The sequence below is a fragment of the Stenella coeruleoalba genome, assembly GCF_951394435.1.
Source record: "Stenella coeruleoalba genome assembly, chromosome: 1".
In the NCBI taxonomy this organism is placed as follows: Eukaryota; Metazoa; Chordata; class Mammalia; order Artiodactyla; family Delphinidae; genus Stenella; species Stenella coeruleoalba.
In genome coordinates this window covers 174,137,979-174,159,754 of record NC_137169.1, presented here as the reverse complement: position 1 = coordinate 174,159,754, position 21,776 = coordinate 174,137,979, and the positions used below count along the sequence as shown (strand labels likewise).

The following is a 21,776-nucleotide window of genomic DNA, read 5'->3' as shown; positions in this document are numbered from 1 at the left end:
GTTCCACTCTGGAGGGGCGCCTTGGAAGCCCCACATGACGCAAGAAAGATGGGAAAGACCATAAACCCCTTGCGGTAAAGGCAACGCTGATGCTTGTGTCACCCACTGTTGACTGGGGTGAAGGTATGATTATATCTACTCAAAGATGGAAATTAGACCTTGTCCCCATACCAGCCCTGTCTGCAACTCAAACTGTCGAGGAAACAAACATGAAATGGAAAGGAGAAAGATCCAGTCTGTAAATGGAGGTCATATAGACAGAGAAGCAAATATATACTAGCTGAAAGGATCTCACCTTGAAACAATAGGATGTCTGGGATTTGCTTCAGAAGAATATAGGGCAGGGTAGGGGTAGGAGTACCAATGAATAAAGACTGGCAATGAATTGATAATTACTGAAGTTGGGTGACAAGTACCTTGGGGTTCGTTATACAATTCTGTTTACTTTTGCGTATTTGGAAATTTCCATAAGGAAAATTACTTTTTTGTTATTTGTTTTCTTAAGGATTCCATCTGCCCAATTTAAATGTGACACTGACCACCTCTGTTGGGATAAAGTCATCACTGCAGGGAATAAGAGCATTTTTCAAGGGAGCCCTGGGAATACGGCAGTGCTAATAGCACAATTGTGAAGGGAGAAGCTAGACAAGATAGGAGGAAGGTTCAGAGTTCAGTCCCCAAACCAGGACTTTCAAACATGGCCAAGAGTCGATTTGGAGCTCTCAACAGAACCCATCTAAAAAAAAAAAAAGCCCCTGAAATGAAATATTAAGAAACTTGATAATTCAACAATTTAGAGACTTCTAGTGTCAGCCCTGTTCCAGAACCTGAAAAATTTCTTTCTTATTCTGAAGGCAGCATGTTACATGTCATACAACCAAGCATGTGCATTGACCTGCAAAGTTCCAGAAGATACCCACCTTGGCAGTATACTAATCAATTTTGTTTTACCAGGCAGATTTTAAAATAAATTGGACTAAGTTTAGTAGCTTAGTCCATCAAATTGATTCATTATTCAGAACGTCAGGACATTTCAGCATGCAGCTAGCCATAGGTTGCCTTACCTGATTCAATTAGAGAGACACAGTGCCACAAATAAGGGGAACATCCAATAAACTACGTTCAATAATAGGTAAGAAAGCACACTTCATGCCACATCAGAATGCTGCATCACAAACTGGACATAACGTTTAAAGAGCGATGTAGACAATGAAGATATGTTTGAAGAAGATGAGTCAGGATGTTATGAAGACTTAGAAACAGTAATAGATGTCCAGCTGAAGGAACTTGTTAGCCTACGGAGAAGACTGGTGAGGAGGGCTGAGTAGCTGTCTTCAGCTATACGAACGTCTCACAAAGAGAGGAAGACAAATTAGACCTGTTCCATGGATCTCAAGGAAAAGAACTAGGGCCAACACATGGAAGTCTCAGGAAGGTCAATGTCAGCCCAATAAAAGAAATAATCTTGAAAAAAGTAAAACTGTGCCAAGTGCTATTCGGCTGCTTTGGAAAATAGTGCATTCCCTGGCTCTAGAAGATCTCAAGCCAGAGTCTGGACAAACACTTGCGAAGATGTTTTAAAGGAGATTTCAGGACTGGATGAGGATCTGTGTGATTTTTTAAATCTCCTCCAAATGGAGATTCTGTGATTTCTGAAATGAAAACTTACAATTGACAAACCAAGGTTTTTTGTCCATTTTGTTTGTATGAAGTAGAGTAAATAATATACAAAGCTTCCCTGTGCCAGGTGCCATGTACATAAAACCTTTTTCAAACCATGAATAAATAAAAGTAAAACTTAACTCCTTTGTCATCCCCAAACCTACTTTTGCCTCGCTGAGAAACCACTGCTGGATGTACCAGACATCTGACTGAAGCACCCAGTGGATAGTTTCAGGATTCACCTTCATCCTTGACCCACATTTTCTACTCCTGCCAAGCTACAAACTTAATAGCCCCCAAACACGACTTGCCGCTTCCCCTGTGGATGCCTGGAAAGGCTGTACTCTGGGATAGGGTTCCCTTCTTATAACACATGAGCCTTCCTATCTTGAGGTAACAATCCATCTCAGTTTTGAAGTCCCTAAACGTTTGCTATTTGTCCTGTTTTCTGACTCTGTCATACTTGAATTTCTGTTTCCCTGTGTTTCCTGGTTTCCAAATTCTTGTCTGATTTCTCATCACCTATTTTGCCTAAAGTTTGAGATTCTGAATATTCCTAACAGTTCAATCATTCATTCATTTGCTAAATATTTATAGTAACTGCCACGTGCCTAGAGTACTGTGCTAGGCATTGTAGGAGATACAAAGAGCCCTATGACGTGGGCAAGGGCCTAAATCTGATAGAGAATATGAAACATGGACTGAAATAGCTACAACCCACAGCACAGTGTGCTAAGGGCTATACCAGAGGTACAAGCCGAGTGCTGTCAGAGTTCAGAGGCAGGGGAGATCCTGCAGAAAACCGAGATGTGACTGCAAGAGCAGCCTGTAAAAGCCTGATGCAATTGATGTGCTGATTTTTTAAAATCCTCAAATATAAAGTATACAAAATATTAGATTGAAAGAAGGAGGCAGCCGTGAATCAGGTAAAGCAGAGGTCCCCAACCTTTTTGGCACCAGGGACCGGTTTCGTGGAAGACAATTTTCCCACGGACGGTGGGAGGCGGGGCATGGTTCAGGCGGTAAGGCGAGTGATGGGGAGCGGTGGGGAGCGGCAGCTGAAGCTTCACTCACCAGCTGCTCACCTCCTGCTGTGCGGCCTGGTTCATAACAGGCTGCAGGCTGCGGATACATACCGGTCCGCAGGCCGGGGGTTGGGGATCCCTGAGGTAAAGGATGTTCTGGGAAAGTACATCAAATGTTCAGCAGCAGATAAACGTGCAACATTAGCCAGAGGGGCTAATCAATGTCCAATGTAAACCAAACACCAGAAAATCATCCCCGTTGTGAACACAGTCATTTACTCAGTCAGCCAGAAAAATTACAATTATGAAATTGAAACTACATTTGCTGCTTAAATGAGTCTTTTTAGAGATTTAGTTTAGACTGAAAATTGTTCATTAAAGAGTTCCTCTGGGTAATGGACTTCAACTGCACTTTATATTTTTAGAACCCTTTAAATTCACTCCCCATTCCAACCCCTAGAGGTAGGCAACACCAGGGATAGGCAAACTTTTCCTGCAAACCGCCAGAAAGCAGTAAATATTTTAGGCTTTGCAATCCAGTTTCTGTCACAACTACTCTGCTCTACTGTTGTAATTTGAAAATAGCCATGGACAGTTTTCACGTGAAGCAGTGTAGCTGTGTGTCAATAAAACTTTATTTATGAATACTCATATTTTAATTTCAGGAAATTTTCATGTGTTACAAAGTATTTTTCTTCTTTTATGTTTTTACCACCATTTAAAAATGTAAAAGCCATTCTTAGCTTGCATGCCACATTTGGCTGGCAGGCCGTAGTTTGCTGACCCCTGGGTTATATCAATCACCCTATTTACAGATGACAAAACAAAGGTTAAAGGAGACTAAGTATATTCTCAAAACAATAGCAATTCAGTTTCTTAAATTCCATATATAATGGAACTAATGAGAGAAATAATGAAGCAATAAGAAAAACTGAGACATTTACCCACTCTTTATCAACATGTTTCACAGGGTGGGAAAATCATGTATTATCTATAAACTTTGACTCCCTGGGACATAACAAGTAAATAATTTTTAAACTGTGCTTAGCAAGGTTGGTTCATGGTAAATGAGGCAATTACGGCTTAAATTCATATGTACAATACTACATTGTCTTTCTTAATTTTAATTTATAATGGGTGACAGTCTCTAAGTTAAAAAAAAAATTTGAAGATCTTGTAGTTTTTGTGATGAACCACACACACTGCTAAATATTTATCAGCACATAAAATATCTCAAAAGAGATATGAACAGTTATTGATGTAGTTTAATCTCAGTGCTCCATGGAATGAGGATTCCACCTCTCTGTGGGTACCAAGATGAAGGGTTGAAGAAATGTTGAAGAATAAAGCACTGGGAAACCCAATCCCCCAATAGAATGTCACTTATTTGAGGCTTTAAAATGATATAGTAAATTTCAAAGTCACGGACACCCATAGCTTTATAGCAAGAGCAGATATACAGTATACTTGTTCAAGACCTCCTGAAAGGATTAGAGCAGAAAACAAGTGTCAGAGAAAAGGATCTCCAGTGGTCCTCACTCTTCAGACAATTAAGCCTAGGGGAAAGAGAACAGGCGCATGATACAAATGCTTAAAAATCAAGGAAGATCACACTAGGGTGAACTGAGTTCACCAAATCTGAAAATACTCTAACAACAATGAGGCGCCATACCGTTAGGGGAACAACTGACCAAAACCGCCTGCCCCGGCCTGGCATCATAGTAACCACATGCATGAGTTATCTTGCAACAGGAGGTCCTGTTAAAGAATGAGGCGGAACTAACAAGCTACCACCAACCGGAAGAACTGGGTAAAGGTTGAAAGAAGAGAGGAGATGCCAGTCCTACCAACCTCCCAGGATCCTTCTTGCTGGAATCCATCTTGGTTGAGCAATGCACATGCCACCAGGAAGGACCCTAAGTCAGAACGATTGGCCAGAGACAACCCAGAAACTAACTCCATTATCATAAAACCTGAGACGGAGAGCCACGTGGCAGAGCAGTTCTCCAGGGTTCCCTTACCCTGCTGCTCTCCGCCCAGGCACCCCTTCCCAATAGAGTCTCTTGCTTTGTGAGCAGACACACAGACACACACACGTGTCTTTCTGAGTGTTAGACAAGAGCCCACCCTCGGGCCCTCGAAGGGGTCCCCCTTCCTGTAACAATCCCACTGAAGTGCAGAAGGGCTACATTTAGAACCTAGGTGAGAACAACTTCCTATGAGAGAGGTGGTTGGTTGGTTGTTTATTTGCTTAGGTGGGTTGTACAGCAGTATAATTCCCCACTTATTTATTCTTTCAGTAGAATGGACAAATGGTTCCATTTCAGAAAGTAATAGATAAATAAATAAACAAAATTTTAAAATCATGGGGGAAAAAAGCCCTCCATATTTAGAAAAGTGATACAAAAATAATAACTTTAAAATATTTAGATAAAATCATGGTGTCAGGGGCTTCCCTGGTGGCGCAGTCGTTGAGAGTCTGCCTGCCGATGCAGGGGATGCGGGTTCGCGCCCTGGTCCGGGAAGATCCCACATGCCGCGGAGCGGCTGGGCCCGTGAGCCATGGCCGCTGAGCCTGCGCGTCCAGAGCCTGTGCTCCGCAACGACGGGAGAGGCCACAACAGTGAGAGGCCCGCATATCGCCAAAAAAAAAAAAAAATCATGGTGTCAGAGCCCTAATAAAGGGAACACTGACATTTGGGATGTAGGTCCCACATCTGGAATGCACTCCTCTGCCCATCACTAAAAGGGCTGAGTAAAGTCTAAACTCTTTGGTGCCTACCCTCCACCCCTGCCAAAACCTGTTTTCTGGCTCTCTGGTCTCCTGCCCTTTCCTGTCCCCGCCTGCACTCCAGTCATCTAACAAGCTCCCTGGAGATCCCTTAATGTGCCATGATGTTGGGGCCTTTACATGTACCCAGCTCTCAGCCCAGAATGCCATTCTCCATCCTGTCCACTGGGCAGCTCCTACCTTCAAGCTCATTCTCACTAATACATGCCCTGATGATCCTCCCACCATGTCTAGAGTGATCATTTTTTCTTCTATGTTCTCACTGTACGTCATCCTCCCCTCTTTTTATAGCACTATGACCTGAACTGCTACGTGTAGTTTATCTCCTCTACAGAAGATGATCTCCCTGAGGCATAAGAATGAATGCCTTTAATTTTCATATCCCTGAGGCTTAGCATGGTGCCAGAGGCACATTCGTAACTCAATAAACATTTGCTGAATGAATGAATGAACGCATACTGAGTCCTTTTAAGACTCTACCCTTCCTACCACAGAAAGGATCTAGACTTAAGGTCAGGGTGGTAGGTAATTCTAACATTTCATTCATTCACTCATTCAACAGACATTTATTGAGTACTTACTACGTGCTAGGAACTCTTCTAGGAGCATGAGAAACATCTGTGAGCCGAGTAAACAAAGATCCCTGCCATTGAAGAGCTCACATTCTAGTTGGGGAGACAGACATTAAACAATAAATATAACAGATAAATAACATGCTTTGTTAAAAGGGGATAAGAAGTAAGGGGAAAAGATATAAGTAGAGCATGACAAGGGGGACTGGGAGTGTGTGAGCTGTGATTTTAAACTATGTGATCAGGGGAGTAGGACCTGCCAAGTAGACAGTGAGAAGGTTGCATTTGGACAAAGACTTAGAGAGTCAATTAGACATGGGGATATATGGGGGAAGGGCATTCCAGGCAGCGAGAACATTCAGTGCACACTCTAAGGCCAAGACAAGGAGGTCAGTGAAGTTGGCTAAGAATGAGGTTGGAAAGAGGTGTGATGAGGTAGGGGGAGAAAGGGGAAAGGTGGCAGATCATGGAGGCCTTTGTAGGTCATTAAAATGACTTTGACCCTGAATGAAATAGGGAACCATTGGAGGATTTTGAGCAAAGGAGCAACATGCTCTGACGTACATCTGACTTACATTTTAAAAGGATCACTCAGCTATTTTGTTGAGAATTTAGCGTTGGGCCAAGGGTAGAAGCAGAGAGATCAGTTAAGAGGCTATTGCAATGATGTAAACGAACTGTAACAGTGGCTTACATCAGGGCTGTACATGGGAAAAAGTGACTGGTCCTAGTTTTATTTTGAAGATAGATCCAAAAACATTTGCTGCCATAGATGGGATGTGCAAAGAGAGAAGGATCAAGCATTAGTCCAAGGTTTTCGACCTAAGCAACTGGAATAAGAGAAAAACTATAAGCATTTAGCCTTATCTAGGGGCTATACTTCACTCACCCTCCTACTGTCTGGTAAGTATTAAGTGAGGTCAATATGTAGCAGCATAGTGACCCACGTGGAGGCAACATGATGCAGGAGAGAGAGCAGAGAAAGAGTGCTGTTTAGCTGCTACTGCTTCCTGGGGTTAGCCTCTGAGTCTTGCTCATTTTCTGCCTCCTCCTCTTACTCCCTTATCCCCCAAATTACAAGAATTTTCCTTGTTGGCTCACTTGTTCAGAACTAAAGAGAATTATGCCATAGATTTAGTGGAAAACAGTTTAATGGTAGTAGATTTTAAAGAAGCTCAAATAAGGTTAACTCCATTATTAAAATGATCATGGGGAAGGTGATGATGCTGGTAGTGTTTATAATATTTGCCTTTGCTGCAGAGTTCATAAACCATAGAGATATTGTACAAAAGGAGGAGGGAGCCAAAGCCGGGAGGATGGCCTTAGTCACACCTTGTAAGCCACCAAACATCTTTTTTAGGCTAAAATACTTCTGAGGCTATCTGCCAAACTGTATTTTTTTAAAAAAACAAATGTGTTCCATGCATTTGAATGCTTATGATTGGAAAACCTCTGGCGATGGAAAACTTTGTTCCTTTTAAACTGATGCTGCATTTACATATATTGAGATATGGAACACATCCATAAATAAAGTTGTGTAATTCTCTCTAAAATGCATTCCTATATCCCAGTTCTTAGTTTGTTAAATCAGATCCTTAAGAATTATTTTAAATGCCTTTGTTTAACCAAAATTTTGTGTGTTGAGTGTTTTTTTTTTTAAACTGGTGTCTAAAAAATATTTAATGTGTTCCTTTGTGCCCTTAGGATCTTTCTTGAGCAATTCAGGATGATCTGAAAACTCTTTAGAAATGAACGAGAACTCTACTGGAAAGTGTGTATTTCATAGTATCATTAAATATTGATTAAGCACCCACTACATATACAACACTGTATTGGTGGCTGAGAGGACAATGATATTGTAAAATTTAGATTTGAATCTTTTTAAAGAAACACTTTCAAAACAGGGTTTTCATTCCCTTTCCCAGTCATGCATAGACTACTTTCACAACTATTACCTATTAATAGAAAAATAACAGAAAATATAGATTATCCGTCTAGTTTTGCATTTTCCTCTCTTGTCTGAGGATCTCTCTGAAACAGAGAGAGATCCAGACCTGAGGGTTTGCCGGTTATGTTTTTAGTTTAGTTTGCCTCTGCATTTTAGGCTGTTCATTTGACTTGGTCTAAAACTGGAAATTTGTGTAGAAGTGTTTCTCTTGAGACTCATAACATTTTAAAGGAGGTTCCTACTGAGCAGTAATCTGAACTATTTCTTAAAAGTCATATGAATCTCTTAATTCTGATAGTTTTAAGCATAAAGGGTTGGATATGTAGAATAAGATCAAGGAAAACAAAAAGAGAAGAGAATCTGAAAATTAATATTTCTTCATTTCAAAATTCATAGTACATCAACCTTCTCGGTTATATCCTGTTCCTTGGTCTGGGATGCATTCTAGATGGGAGAGTTGTCTATCGTAATTAGCATAATTTGTGTCCACGTGGGGCTCAGTCAATCAATTCAGCAGGAGAAAGTAAATCAAACTACTTGTTCATGTGGACAAAAATATCTAAATTTTCTTTTTCAGCCATTATTCTCACGTCATGAGTAGACACAGTTCTCGCCAGTGAAACTACCATGAGTGATCCATGAGTTTCCATTAGAGGACATTCAACTTATCAGTGAATTAGAATTCCCAAGCTTCCACTTAAATATATTATCACAGCCATCATCATAGTGATGGGCAAGTTCTGGAATGGTCTTTTGAACTGCATCAACTGTTTCCAATCTCACATCCTCAACATTATAAAAGAGTCAACTTTAGGACCTTGATTTTCTCCCATCTCGTAGTTTATAAAAAAGCTGGCAAATTCTTTATCTTTTTATTTCCATAATGTTAATGAATTTCAATATATTTCTTGCATGAAGAATTTTGAATAATCCAAATAAAACCTACTAGGAGCTTTCATTAGAAGTTTCAGATGTCCCAGGTTACAAAGAGACTTTGAATTTAGGTATTTCCTTCTTTTGCATTAGTACTTGGTTAGAATACATTATTTCCAAAATCTTAGAGTAAGAAGTATGAAGCTTCGCTTTCCCCACCAAGCCCAAACCTGCTTCTCTTCCAATGTTCTCTATTCATCCACTTTGGATGGAAACCTGCCAGTTACCCTGGACTACTTTGCCATCACCCACCCATCAAATCACCAAATAAGGATCTCTTTTACCTCCTAAATATTTTCAAATACACTCACTCTCCATCCCAAATGCCACCAACCTGAGCAAGGTGACAGTCTTCTCTGACTTGAACTCTGTATTGCTGAAATAGGTGCCCATCTGCTCACTACATCTCCATCCTTGCCCTTCACCAGTTTACGTTCAAAATTCAATTAAATCATAATCTTAACAATATGATTATGACATCCCTTTACTTAAAAAAGGCAATATTTTGTCACTGCCATTGGGATAAAATCTAAATTCTTTAATATGACTTACAAGCCTTCATAATTGATCAGATTTCCATCTAACTTCCCAGTCTTATTTCTCAATCCCCTCCTCCTTGAGTCATCCTGAACTTTTTTTTGTTCTAATGTCATGGCTCTCTGTCTCATCACCCCAGCCCTTTATGCATGGTTGATTCCTCCACCTGGAACGACATTCATTTATTTTTTATTTATTCAGCAACTATTATGAAGCAAAGACTCTTTAGGGCTTCCCTGGTGGCGCAGTGGTTGAGAATCTGCCTGCTAATGCAGGGGACACGGGTTCGAGCCCTGGTCTGGGAGGATCCCACATGCTGCGGAGCAACTAGGCCGGTGAGCCACAACTACGGAGCCTGCGGTCCGCAACAAGAGAGGCCGCGACAGTGAGAGGCCCGCGCACCGCGATGAAGAGTGGCCCCCGCTCGCCGCAACTAGAGAAAGCCCTCGCACAGAAACGAAGACCCAACACAGCCAAAAATAAATAAATAAAATACTGAATACATAACTACTTTAAAAAGAAAATTACAGTTGCTACAATGTTTAAATAAATAAATAAATACTCTTTATTTGCAATTATTATTATAGTATACTATTATGGAGAGCTTACTCCATGCTAGGTACTAGGAAGTAAATCAATGATTAAACCAGGCATGGTTTCTATCTTAATAAATCTTACTGTCTAGCATGGCAAATAGTCATGAAACACAGAATGAGATCAGAGTTATGGTATGGAAAGTATAAGGTGATGTGGGATCAAATGTCAAATGTCAGTAAGGGTAACCATACTTAATTGAGGAGTCATTGGAGGTTCCCTGAGGAAGTACTGTTGAAGCTAAAATCTGAAAGATGAGTAGGAGCTAGTTGTGGTAACAGAAGAGTGGAGGAGGTGGAGGAGGAGGAGGAGGAGGAGGCGGCGGGGGGAGTGGCGGAAGAAGTGTTCTAGTGGCACAGTTAAATGGAAAATATATGAGTACTAAGAAAAGAAATAGCTTTCCCTTGTTATAAGCATAAGATATTGGGAACAGGCATCTTTATTGAATATATTTTGTTGATGGCCTGTGTCACAAAGGAAAACAATTTATAAAGTTCTCACTACCCGTTTTTTTTTAATTTATTCATTTATATATATATATTTGGCTGCACTGGGTCTTTGTTGCTGCACGCGGGCTTTCTCTAGTTGCAGTGTAGAATACAGGGCTCTGGAGCCCGCACGTCACAACTAGAGAGAAGCCCACACACCAAAACAAAGAGCCCACGGGTAGCAACTAAGACCCAACACAGCCAAAAATAAATAAATAAAAAAATTTTTAATATTAATTTTTTCTTATATGGTCCCATAGCCACAAATAGGAATAATATCAACTCCCCTTTCAGAATAAAAAGACAAGCTCATTCTAAATTACTTTACAAATAATGAGAACTGGACAAGTACTACTTTACAGAGACGAAGCCTGAGTTTTTCGTTCTGAATGACACTTTTTCATTTTGTTTTGTTTATAGTCTCTTTTTTCTTTGGTAAGCAACTGTATTTCAAAATATAGAAGCTCTATTAAAGGTGTCTAATTTCAAAGTCCTGTTTGCATCTTTATACTTTTTTTCTATTACAAATTGCAGGCATCTTTTAAAAGTTTGATAATTTTATTGCATTAATTATTTCTGTATTGTTGGGGGAAAAAATTTTAAAGCCATTTCAAAGGAGAAAATATGTCATGGATGCCTGGTTTCTTTAGAGATGGGAAAGAGCTCTTAAGGAAATGCGTATTTAGGAATCTCATTTAGTTGATGGCAACTGAATTCTAATCTCTGTTAGTATATGTTTGAAGGAAATAGAGTTCATGGAATTATTGAGTCAGAAGATTAGTGAGCAGTTCCTTCTGCTTTTGTTACAGTGCAAAGGCCTATTCAAGAGGAATCAGAAATGTGGGGTTCCAGTCTCAATTCTGCCACCTACGCTCCATGTCACTTAAGCCACTTAAGAAAGCCACTTAGCCTCTGAACATCAGTTTCTCATTTGTAAAATGGAGATAATGGTGCCTTTCTTGTAAGCTTCTTATTAAGAATAAGTGACATACACGATGAAAATGCCTTGTAAATCAGAAGCTGCTCTACAAAAATAAATTACGAAACTTATCACTAGCTCAAAGATTCCCATAAGAGATTCTACAGAAAAAAAAATTGTTTAATATGTATTTTGTGTTCTTGTTCCTGTTTCCTTTTCAATGTATATGTGCTAAATCCTTCATTAGGTTATAAGCTCCTTAAAGCCACAGTGAGCATACTGTATCCTCTTTCCATGTTGCTCTCTGGATTACACATAACTCATGGACACTCAAAAGTCTTTGTTGATATTCTCTCTTCTTCTTCAGTTCCAATAACAAGCAAAAGTCACTACTGTCAAAGTCTCCTTTCACCTATTCTATGTCTAAACCTCCCTGCTGTAATCCATACCTATTTCCTTATACTCTCTCCTCTAAACTCATGGAGAACTGGCAGGTCAGCATCAACTTAACAAAAGCCTTTATCACCATTACTAAACTCTCTTTAGCTGCAAAACAAAATCCCTGGTTCTCAATCTGAATCTACCCTTCCTGCAATCCTGCAAAACAAGTGGAATTAGGTACATCCTTAGTCCCAGGAAGAAAGGAGGAGTACCTGCTGGCCCACTAAAGATTACTAGAGCCAAGGAGTTCCAGAGGAAAGTCCCTCCCTGTCTGGGCAACTGAGAGGAATAAAGTACAGCCATATAAAATGGCCAGAGGAAATACAGACAGAGAAGAAAAAAAGGACAGGGGTGAAGACACCAGAATCAAAAGAAAGTGAAAGGAGAGTGTTTTCAGGGCACTGATATTCCCTTAGAAGGCTGATGAGATGCTCTAGTCTACTTTGATGCTAGAACAAAAGTCTTTATTTAATAGGTAAGTTGGCACCAGCTCCTGATACAACACTTTTAAAAGCGAAAGTATGGTGAGGAAGGGATGGCTACCTCAGTCACCCTCCTTGGATCCTATAAATGTGCCTATGTGATCTGCACTCTGCTCAAAGTATATTCTTTCCATGAGGTTTTTAATAAGGGTGCCCAGTTCAACTCACCTTTTAGGTTTAAGAGAGGAATATTTTTATTCTAAGCCACCTCTCCCAGTCTTTACCGATATGATGTGGCTTTCACTAAACAGCCCTAGGAGGGCCCACGCAATCCTCAGGCTCCGGGTAAACACGTGTGCCTGCAGCCGGCTCCAGCTCGCCCTGCGTTTCAGCACCGCTGTCTCTGGATAGCGCCTCACTGGCCGGCCGGCGCAAGGCCTCCCACCCTTCACTCATCCATCCCTAGTCCACTCGCTTTCCTCTTCCCGTTTCTCTCATTGCCAGAAGAAAAGCATCCCGACTTCTAACTTCTCCCCAATTCCTGCTTCAAAAGTGACCTCCGCGTGCCTCCCTCAGGGTCTAAACGCGCAAGCCCCCCGCGCCTTTGGGTCCTCCTGGAGCAGCAGCGAAGCCCCGCCGTTTACCCACCGGTGGCCCGAGATCTCTGTCAGGCAACGATCACCTTTCCCTTACCACTTCTCAATCCCAACCAGTAGCCAGGAGCCCCCGCTCACTCGGCCTCTCTCTTCGCCACAAAGCCTCCTTGAAAAAAACGCGCGATGATGCGCCCTCGCCTCGCCCAGCCCCCAAACACACACACACACACACACACACACACACACACACACACACACACACACACACACACAGAGTCATACATACACTCGCACGCCTCAAACCTTGTGGAAGCCATCGCCAACCTGGGCAGAGCCTCAGCCAACTTGGGCCCCATCCTTCAACACCGGCTCGCAAAGGGCAGCCCGCAGCAACCGCCCCGCCCTCTCCCCTTCCTAGGCGGTGGGTCCCGGCAGCCAAGCCCAGGCCCCCGCCCCCTGCTCCCCACCTCCACATTCACTAAGCCATCCACCTCGCGCGCGCAATCCACTGTCCACAACCCTCAAACATTTGCTCCGGGCCGCCCCGAACCAGCAGCCAAACCATAAACGAATCTCCTTGAAGCCCAGCCCTGTTCCTGGTGTGTTGTGTGTGTTTGTGTCTCTGAAGCATATACACCATTAACTCCTTCGAGCTTTCGGCCCAACCTAAACAAACAGCACGTTATCTCTAACCCCCTTCTCCCTTCTCCGCGCCCCAACCTCTGCCCCCATCCCGATCCTCACCGGCCAAGTAGCCAAACCACCGCACCACCGCACCCCAGTTCTCAAACCTCGACCTCCCACCAATCCGAACCAACACTCCCCTCCGGCCCCTCCCCTCCCCCACCCCTTGGCCCCCAGCGAGGAGGGTCTGGCCCGAGCGAGTGACGCCTCGGAAGCACAGTCTGCGTCCCCTCCCGGGAGCCCAGAATAGAAGGGCTGACCTCCCCCACCAGCTGGATCAGCCAGCACACCTCTCCAGATGGGTACTCGCCTTACCGTCAGACGCCCTGGGAAACACAGGTGCCGGGGAAAGGAGAGAGGCGGAAGCAGTCTCCGGGGGTGGGCGGGAGGACTCACCGAACATCTGAATGTGCCCTTTGGTGATGGGATTGAAGCTGCCGCAGGCGAGCAAGATAACGTGGGTCTTGGTGGTCTCGGTCATGGTGCGGGTGGGTCCCTCGCGCTGGTCCAGGGGTCGCCTCTCTTTTTGTGTCTCGATACGTCTGCAGAGGGAGAAAGGAAGGCGAGGCTCCGGCGGTGGATGCTGGGGACTCCAAGGAGCCGCTCCAGACGCAAACCGCGTCACTCCCCGCCTCCCCTTAACGCTTGCAGCGCCGGCAAGATCCGAGGCTGCTTTTGTATCGCTAAGCTCCGTCCTCTTTTCCTTCTAGCTTCTTTCACGCCTCTCGCCCTGGTCTCCCTCTCCTCCCTTTCTCTCACCCTCACCCCACCCCATCACGCTCTCTTCCTTAGTGTTTACATATAAGATGTGGTACCCAAGCCCAGAACCCTGAACACTGACAGGCAACCATCAGCATGGTGTGAGCTCTTTCTCTTACCTCCTTCTGAATTAGTTTTCCTCCCTCAATCTAACATTTTTCTGTCCACACCTACTTTCTCGAACATTTCCAACTCTAAAAGTGTTCGATTTTAAGAACTGTTTTCTTTCTCTCCTCAAAATTTTAAGTGGGGAAATGACAATTGGTCACTTCAGGAGTATTCATTTCTGCCCGTCTTTCCCCCCTTGTCTCATGGTTTTGAACTACTAAACTGAGTCCAGACGTTGACCTAGTGGTTGCCAAGAAATAGGGGGAACCTGAATCCTTCCCCTGGCATACTGCTCCTTTTGTGGGTTGAAGCAATGAGAACATGGATGTGACAGAGTTATTAAAGCTGTGTTAGAAAATTATTGTGATCTTACATAAGCTATCAAAATTGAGACAAAGATTTACCCATTCAACAAGTGTTCCTTGAGTGCCCACTATGTGTTAGGCTCTGTTATAAACACTGCTGATAAAGCAAAGTCCCTGTCTTCATCAAGTTTACATTCTACTGGAAGGACACAGACAATAAACAAACATAGAAGGGCTTCCCTGGTGGCGCAGTGGTTGAGAGTCCGCCTGCCGATGCAGGGGACACGGGTTCGTGCCCGGGTCTGGGAAGATCCCACATGTCGCGGAGCGGCTGGGCCCGTGAGCCACGGCCGCTGAGCCTGCACGTCTGGAGCCTGTGCTCCGCAACGGGAGAGGCCACAACAGTGAGAGGCCCACGTACCGCAAAAAACAAACATAGAAGGAAATATTAGATGGCAATTGTGCAATGCACAATAAGTGAATGCAGTTCACTCTCTGGCACAACAAAGAGTGAATGGAGAAGAGGGGACCACTTGAAATGAAGAAGTTAGGGAAGGCCTCTCTGGGGTGGTGAAATTTAAACTGAGACCCAAATGACCAGGAGTTGCTAGTACAAGTATTCTGGGACAGGGAAGGGCTCATTGTGCTCCTAGAAATGAAAGAAGGCCAGTGTGACCAGACTGCATGAATAATGGGAAAAATGCTAAGAGAGAAGATTAGACTGGTGATTAGGACCAAATCAAGTAGGGCTTGTAGGCTAGGGTAGGGTTTGGATGTTTTTCTAAAAGGAATAACTTAGAGAGGAATAACAGAAGGAAACCACTGAAGCTTTTAGGCAGAGAAGTGGAAAGTAATTTACATTTTTATAAGATCACTCTGGCTGCTAGGTGGAAAACAAACGGGAAGGGAAGGAAAGCATATAGGAAATCCTCCTGGTAGTCTAAGCAGGTGCAGTTGTCCTTGGACTAGGTTTTAGAGAGGTGAAACTGATGAGAAGCAAAGGGTCTCAGGATAAGTTTTGTAGATAAAGTTTACAGTCTTTGCAAATGGATTGGATGTGAAGGATGAGGGAAAGAGAAATCTAGGAAAATGTCTAGAAATTTGGTTTAAGTAAATGAGTGGACTGAGAGTGAGAAAGATGGAGAAAGGAAGTTTCAGGGATGACCAATGTTCTATTCTGATACAATAAATAAACCTAATAATTTGAGATTTTTTTTAAATAGCCTTTCAAAAAACTGAGATAAACTGACATATGCATTGTATTAGTTTTAGGTACACATAATAATTCTGAACTTAGAGATCCATAAGTACAAATATTTACTTTTTTGGGGCTTCAAGATTCTTGGATAAATTTCTACCTATTTTAGTGGGTTGGTCATTGTTTCTTATTTAAGAGCATGTAGTTGGGGTACAGTAAATATTTGTTAAATTATGCTGAACAGCAAATTGATCCTAATATGCATAAAATTTCCAGTTTAAAGATAAGTCCTAAGAACTGATGTATATTTGTAATTTGATGTATCTTCCCTCACAGGGGATGCAGATTAGTGGGACAGAAGAGCAGGAGACGTTGAGGGGAGCCCGACTTGGGTAGGAAACTCTGACACTTATTAGCTGGGCAATAAATATTTATTGAGTGTCTGCCACATGCCAGATACTTGATTTAGAGGCTGTGAACAAAACAAAGTCCCTGCTTTAATACAGCTCTCATACTAGAGGGCAAAACAGACCATTGGAAAATAAAATAAAATAGACATAATGGTAACAGATACCATAATGAAAAATAAAGCTGGATGAGAAGAAAAGGAAAGGGAAATTCTCCTTTATTCAAGGTGGTCAGGGATGGCCTCTCTGATAGGATGGGATCTGAGCAGGGACCTGAAAGAAGTGAAGGAATGTGTCATTTGAATATCTGGGGAGGAACATACCTGGCAGAACAGCAAATGCAAAGAGCCTGAGGAGCAAGAGTGTTTGAGAGTCTTCGACAAGCACACCCATGTGACTGCACAAAAGAAAGCAAGTGGAAAAGTAGGACAGATCAATAGGGCCTCATAGGCCCTGGTGAGGGCTTTGGCTTTTTCACTGGGAGAGATAGGAAGTCACTGGAGGTTCTGAATAGAGAAGTTACACGAGCTGACTTACATTTGAAAAGTACCATTTTGGCAGGAAGTATAAATTTTGGAGTCATCAGTATAGTTTTATATTTAAAACCAAAGGATTAAATGAGGTCACCTAAGGAGTAACATACATATATATATATACATAGAAGAAAAGAGGCCCTCAGATTCAGCCCCGGGGCACACCAAATTAGCAACAGTAGCTAACATTCACTGAATATCAGTAGAAGCCCAGGCATTATAAGCCATTTACAGATGTTAATTCATTTAACACTCACCATAATTCTATGAGTTCAAATAATTTTATCCCATTTTAGAGATGAGCATAAGGGAGAACAGAGAAATGAAATAACTGGTCCTAGTAAGTATGGATTCAAATTCAAACCCTGGTAATTTTGGTTGAAGGCCCTGTTGTTGATCCAAGCCTCCTGCTTCATCTTGTTTCACTGCTATGCTATACAGGCATACCTCGTTTTATTGAGCTTCACAGACATTGCGTTTTTTCAAATTGAAGGTTTGTGACAACCTTGAGTCAAGCAAGTATATCTACGCCATTTTTTTCCAATATCATTTGCTCATTTTGGGTCTCTGTGTCACAGTATTTCAAACTGTTTTCATTGTTATTATATTTGTTATGGTGATCTGCAATCAGTTGTCTTTGATGTTACTACGGTAATTGTTTTGGAGCACCATGAACCACACCATATGAGACGGCAAACTTAATTGATAAATGTGTTCTGACTGCTCTACTGACCAGCAGTTACCCCATCTCTCTCCCTCTCCTTCGGCCTCCTTATTTCCTGAGACACAGTGATATTGAAATTAGGCCAGTTAATAACCCTAGAATGGCCTCTAAGTGTTCAAGTGAAAGGAAGGGTCAACTGATGCAGCAAGCTCCGTCGCTGTCTTATTTTAAGAAGTTGTCACAGCTACCCCAGCCTTCAGCATCCACCACCCTGATCAGTCAGCAGCCATCAACATCCAGGCAAGACCCTCCACCAGTCAAATGATTATAACTCACTGAAGGCACAGATGATGGTTATCATTTTTTAGCAAAAAAGTATTTTTTAATTAAGGTATGTACATTGTTTTTTTTTTTTTGCGGTACGCGGGCCTCTCACTGTTGCGGCCTCTCCCGTTGTGGAGCACAGGCTCCGGACGCGCAGGCTCAGCGGCCATGGCTCACGGGCCCAGCCGCTCCGCGGCATGTGGGATCCTCCCGGACCGGGGCACGAGCCCGTGTCCCCTGCATCGGCAGGCGGACTCTCAACCACTGTGCCACCAGGGAAGCCCTGTACAATTGTACCCCTGTACAATTTCTTTTAGACATAATGCTATTTCAAACTTAATTGACCACAGTATAGTGTAAGCAGAAATTTTATAGGCTCTAGGAAACCAAAAAATTCATGTGACTCACTTTATTACAATATTCACTTTACTGTGGTAGTCTGGAACCAAATCTGCAATATCTCCAAGGTATACCTGGACTAACTGCATTCATAAAAATGAGGATAACTATACCCACCAAACCACAGAGATGTGAAGATTACTGGTAAAGTAGAACACCTAGCATATAATAGATGGTCAATAAGTGATACCTATTTTATAAATGAGAGAATGGAACTTTGTAGCAGAGGTTTGAAGAACAGACTGAGAATTGCCATACCAAGTGTTCAGGTTTTCCCTCCTTTACCCAGGAAAAATGGAAAAGTAGGCAACAAAATTCAATGTAACTTGCTGGAATGACTGGACACTCACTCAACTCTACAAGTTAATTTTAATAAAAAGAAAGAAAGAAAAAAGTCCAATTCAACATTCCCACACAGAACAGTGGTCAATAAATATTTACCAATGAATCAAGTACAAAAATCTTTTTTTACCAGCCCAGTGCTGAGAGAGTAACAATGAAATGTGAATTTGTAACACAATGCAATAAATGTTTCAGTCTTGTAGGTTATGTCTTCTTAAGTAACAGTTTAAATTCTATAGATTAGATTAATTGGTTGTGATTCTAATTGTCTCTTGTAATTTTATTTGTGCTTATCTCTAATTTGTGTATCCCCAAAGAGGGTTCAGGAACTGGAATAGAAAAACATTGAAAGCAAATCTTGGTTCTGTCACTTGCTAATTGTTTGTCTTTGGGCAAGTCATTTATTGCTAAGACTGGAAGTACAGTAGTCCATCCTTATCCTCGGTTTCATTTTCTGAGGTTTCAGTTATGCCTGGTCAACCTCGGTCTGAAAATATTAAATGGAAAATTCTGGAGATAAACAATTCATACGTTTTAAATTACATGCTGTTGTGATTAGCATGATGAAATCTCACACCCTCTGCCTCCATCCTGCCTGGGACCCCCAACCACCAACATAATCTGTTCCTGACATCTAACCATAGACATTGTCATGGCTGGATGATCCAGGATCACCCAAAGCAGATGATCCTTCTTCTGACAAATCCTCAGAATGTCAATAGTAGCCTAATGCTATGTCATTCATCTCACTTCATCTCATCATATAGGTGTTTTATTATCTCACATCATCACAAGAAGGGTGATAGAGTACAAGAAGAAATTTTTGAGAGACAGACCACATTCACATAACTTTTATTACAGTATATTGTAGTTGTTCTATGTTATTATTATTGTTGTTAATCTCTTACTGTGCCTAATTTATAAACTAAACTTTATCATAGGTTTTTACGTATAGGGAAAAACATAGTATGTATAGGATTTGGTACTATCCCCAGTTTCAGGCATCCACTGGGGGACTTGGAACGTATCCCCCATTGATAAGCAGGGACTACTATACCATAATACATACCGTGTGTGCTTTATAGGGGTCCTATATGGATCACATAAGACCATGTGTGAGTAAATGAGTTTTTTTTGTTTTTTTTTTTTAAAGCATATCCTCAGCTTTAGGTCAAACTCCACAGTTGTTCCATACAAAATACCTACTGTTTTTAAGTGTTCAGTGTTTCTATTGATGAGTTTGTCAAGGATGTTTCTGGCAGTTCCAATCTTAGAGGGTAATGGCTTTGGGAATGTGCTAATAGTGTACATATATATCAACCAATGAAAACAAATACCAAAAAACATACTAACAACAAATTTATTCTCAGTGAAGATTCCAAGGCTGGTCCATAAGCTATAGAAATAGGAATGTCAACCCTTGCATAATACATGTACCTTAATATATATCGTGATCTATTCTCAGGGGTGCTTATTTCAACTTAGGTAATATAATTTGGTCCAATATTTCAAGTTTCCAACAACTGGTTAATTGCTTTAGGCTGGAAAGGAGCCTGAGTCATTCTCCCACAACCTAAACCTTGCAATCTGCTCCAGCCAGTTCAGTTTCCAAATGGCTCAAGGCAGACAGTCCAACCCAGAACCTTTCCTGCAATAAATATCTATTCTGATGGGCAGGCTGAAGTGTCTATTGGGTCTGATTTGAAAGGTGCCTATGTAAAGTCTAGCAGTGTGGGTATGTATGCTCACTTATCTCCCTATTTACCAAGTCCGGATTAATCATCCATTTACATCACAAGTCAGGGTAAAACTATTCCATGTTTATGAAGCTGGGTTCCAAAATAATATTAGAGATCATCCTTCATAGGAAATGCACAAAGTCACACAGACAAATGTGGCTCCCTAGTTCCTGGGATCAATTCAGGTATTGAATATTTATTTCATGTTTCCTGGTAAAAATGATTCTGAGAAAAAAATATTATTCTGAGAAAACCATGACTCCTTGGGATTCTCTTCAGTTCTCTACATTTGTATAGTTCTTTCTCCTTTGCTTTCTCCGCTTCTCTTCAAGATAAACATCTTCAGGGATACAGCTAAAGTGATGGGCATTATTCTCCCGTTTTCCCCCCAAGGAGATATTTTTACATCTGTGGGATGAAAAATGTCCCCAAGATTAGGAAAAAAAAATGTACCCAAGATTAAGATCCTCCTTCCTCTAGCTCTAAATCTCCCAAGTCTCACTCAAACTTATGATTGCTCTAATTATTCTAATCATATTTCAAAATTGAAAGATGTTTCCAAATTTTAAAACCTGATCATCAATTATAAACATGCCAATTTTGCTGGCACCACAGTGAAGAAAAAAAGTACATGGGTCTTTATAACCAATAAGCATTGTATACCATTAAAAATAACAAATTTCTTCAACTAACTCAGATATTTGCTGATTTATTTATCATGACTTCTTTCAGATAATAGGGTGAGGGGCATGTACAAATCATTATTTTCATCTTGAGACCAAAGATCTCTTTTCCCAAGAGACAGAAAAATCAGTTCCAACAGACCTAGCAAGAAGTATAATTAATTAAGAAGTAAAATAATTCCTTGAAATGGCATCTGAGAATATCTCTGCCTCCCTCCTTTAAGTCACCCAAATGGAAAACACATTCGGTTCAAGGGAGCATTAAATAAAGGATAGGGGATGTAAAATACAAAATATTTTTTCCATTACATCAATACCTCACAATTTGGTTAAGTCAGATATAACCTAGAATTTCAATCCCATCATTTCTCAAACATAGAAGATGTAGAAAGCAGTTGGGGTTCCACTTCTAATACCCTGAACACCCCAGAATTAAACTCTCCCATGAAAAACAGGCCCGGGAACTAGAGGAGGAATGATAAAGATGGTGTGACATGATACCTTTTATTACCTCTACAATGGCTCTAGAGAAGTAGCTCAGATCAAAAGATTATCCTGGGATATGATGAATACCACGGTAACTATAGTTAACAGTACTGTACTGCATATTTGAAAGTTGCTGAGAGAGTACATCCTAATAGTTCTCATCATAAGAAAAAAATTTTTTGTAACTATGTATGGGGACAGATGTTAACTAGCCTTA

At 41.5% G+C, this 21,776-nt stretch overlaps 1 protein-coding gene across 6 annotated transcripts in view; it reads right to left on the bottom strand.

Moving 5' to 3' along the window:
• NMNAT2 (nicotinamide nucleotide adenylyltransferase 2) overlaps positions 1–21,776 on the bottom strand; it is a 203,854-nt gene that overhangs the window by 145,303 nt on the left and 36,775 nt on the right. For 5 of the 6 annotated variants that reach the window (XM_079900355.1, XM_079900357.1, XM_079900356.1 and 2 more), the window contains one exon: positions 14,009–14,154. In XM_079900355.1, coding sequence (XP_079756481.1) covers positions 14,009–14,093 — 85 coding nt within the window. In that variant the 5' untranslated portion in view covers positions 14,094–14,154. Of the gene's footprint in view, positions 1–14,008; positions 14,307–21,776 lie in introns of those variants that run through there. The other variant, XM_079900358.1, reaches the window with a different exon arrangement.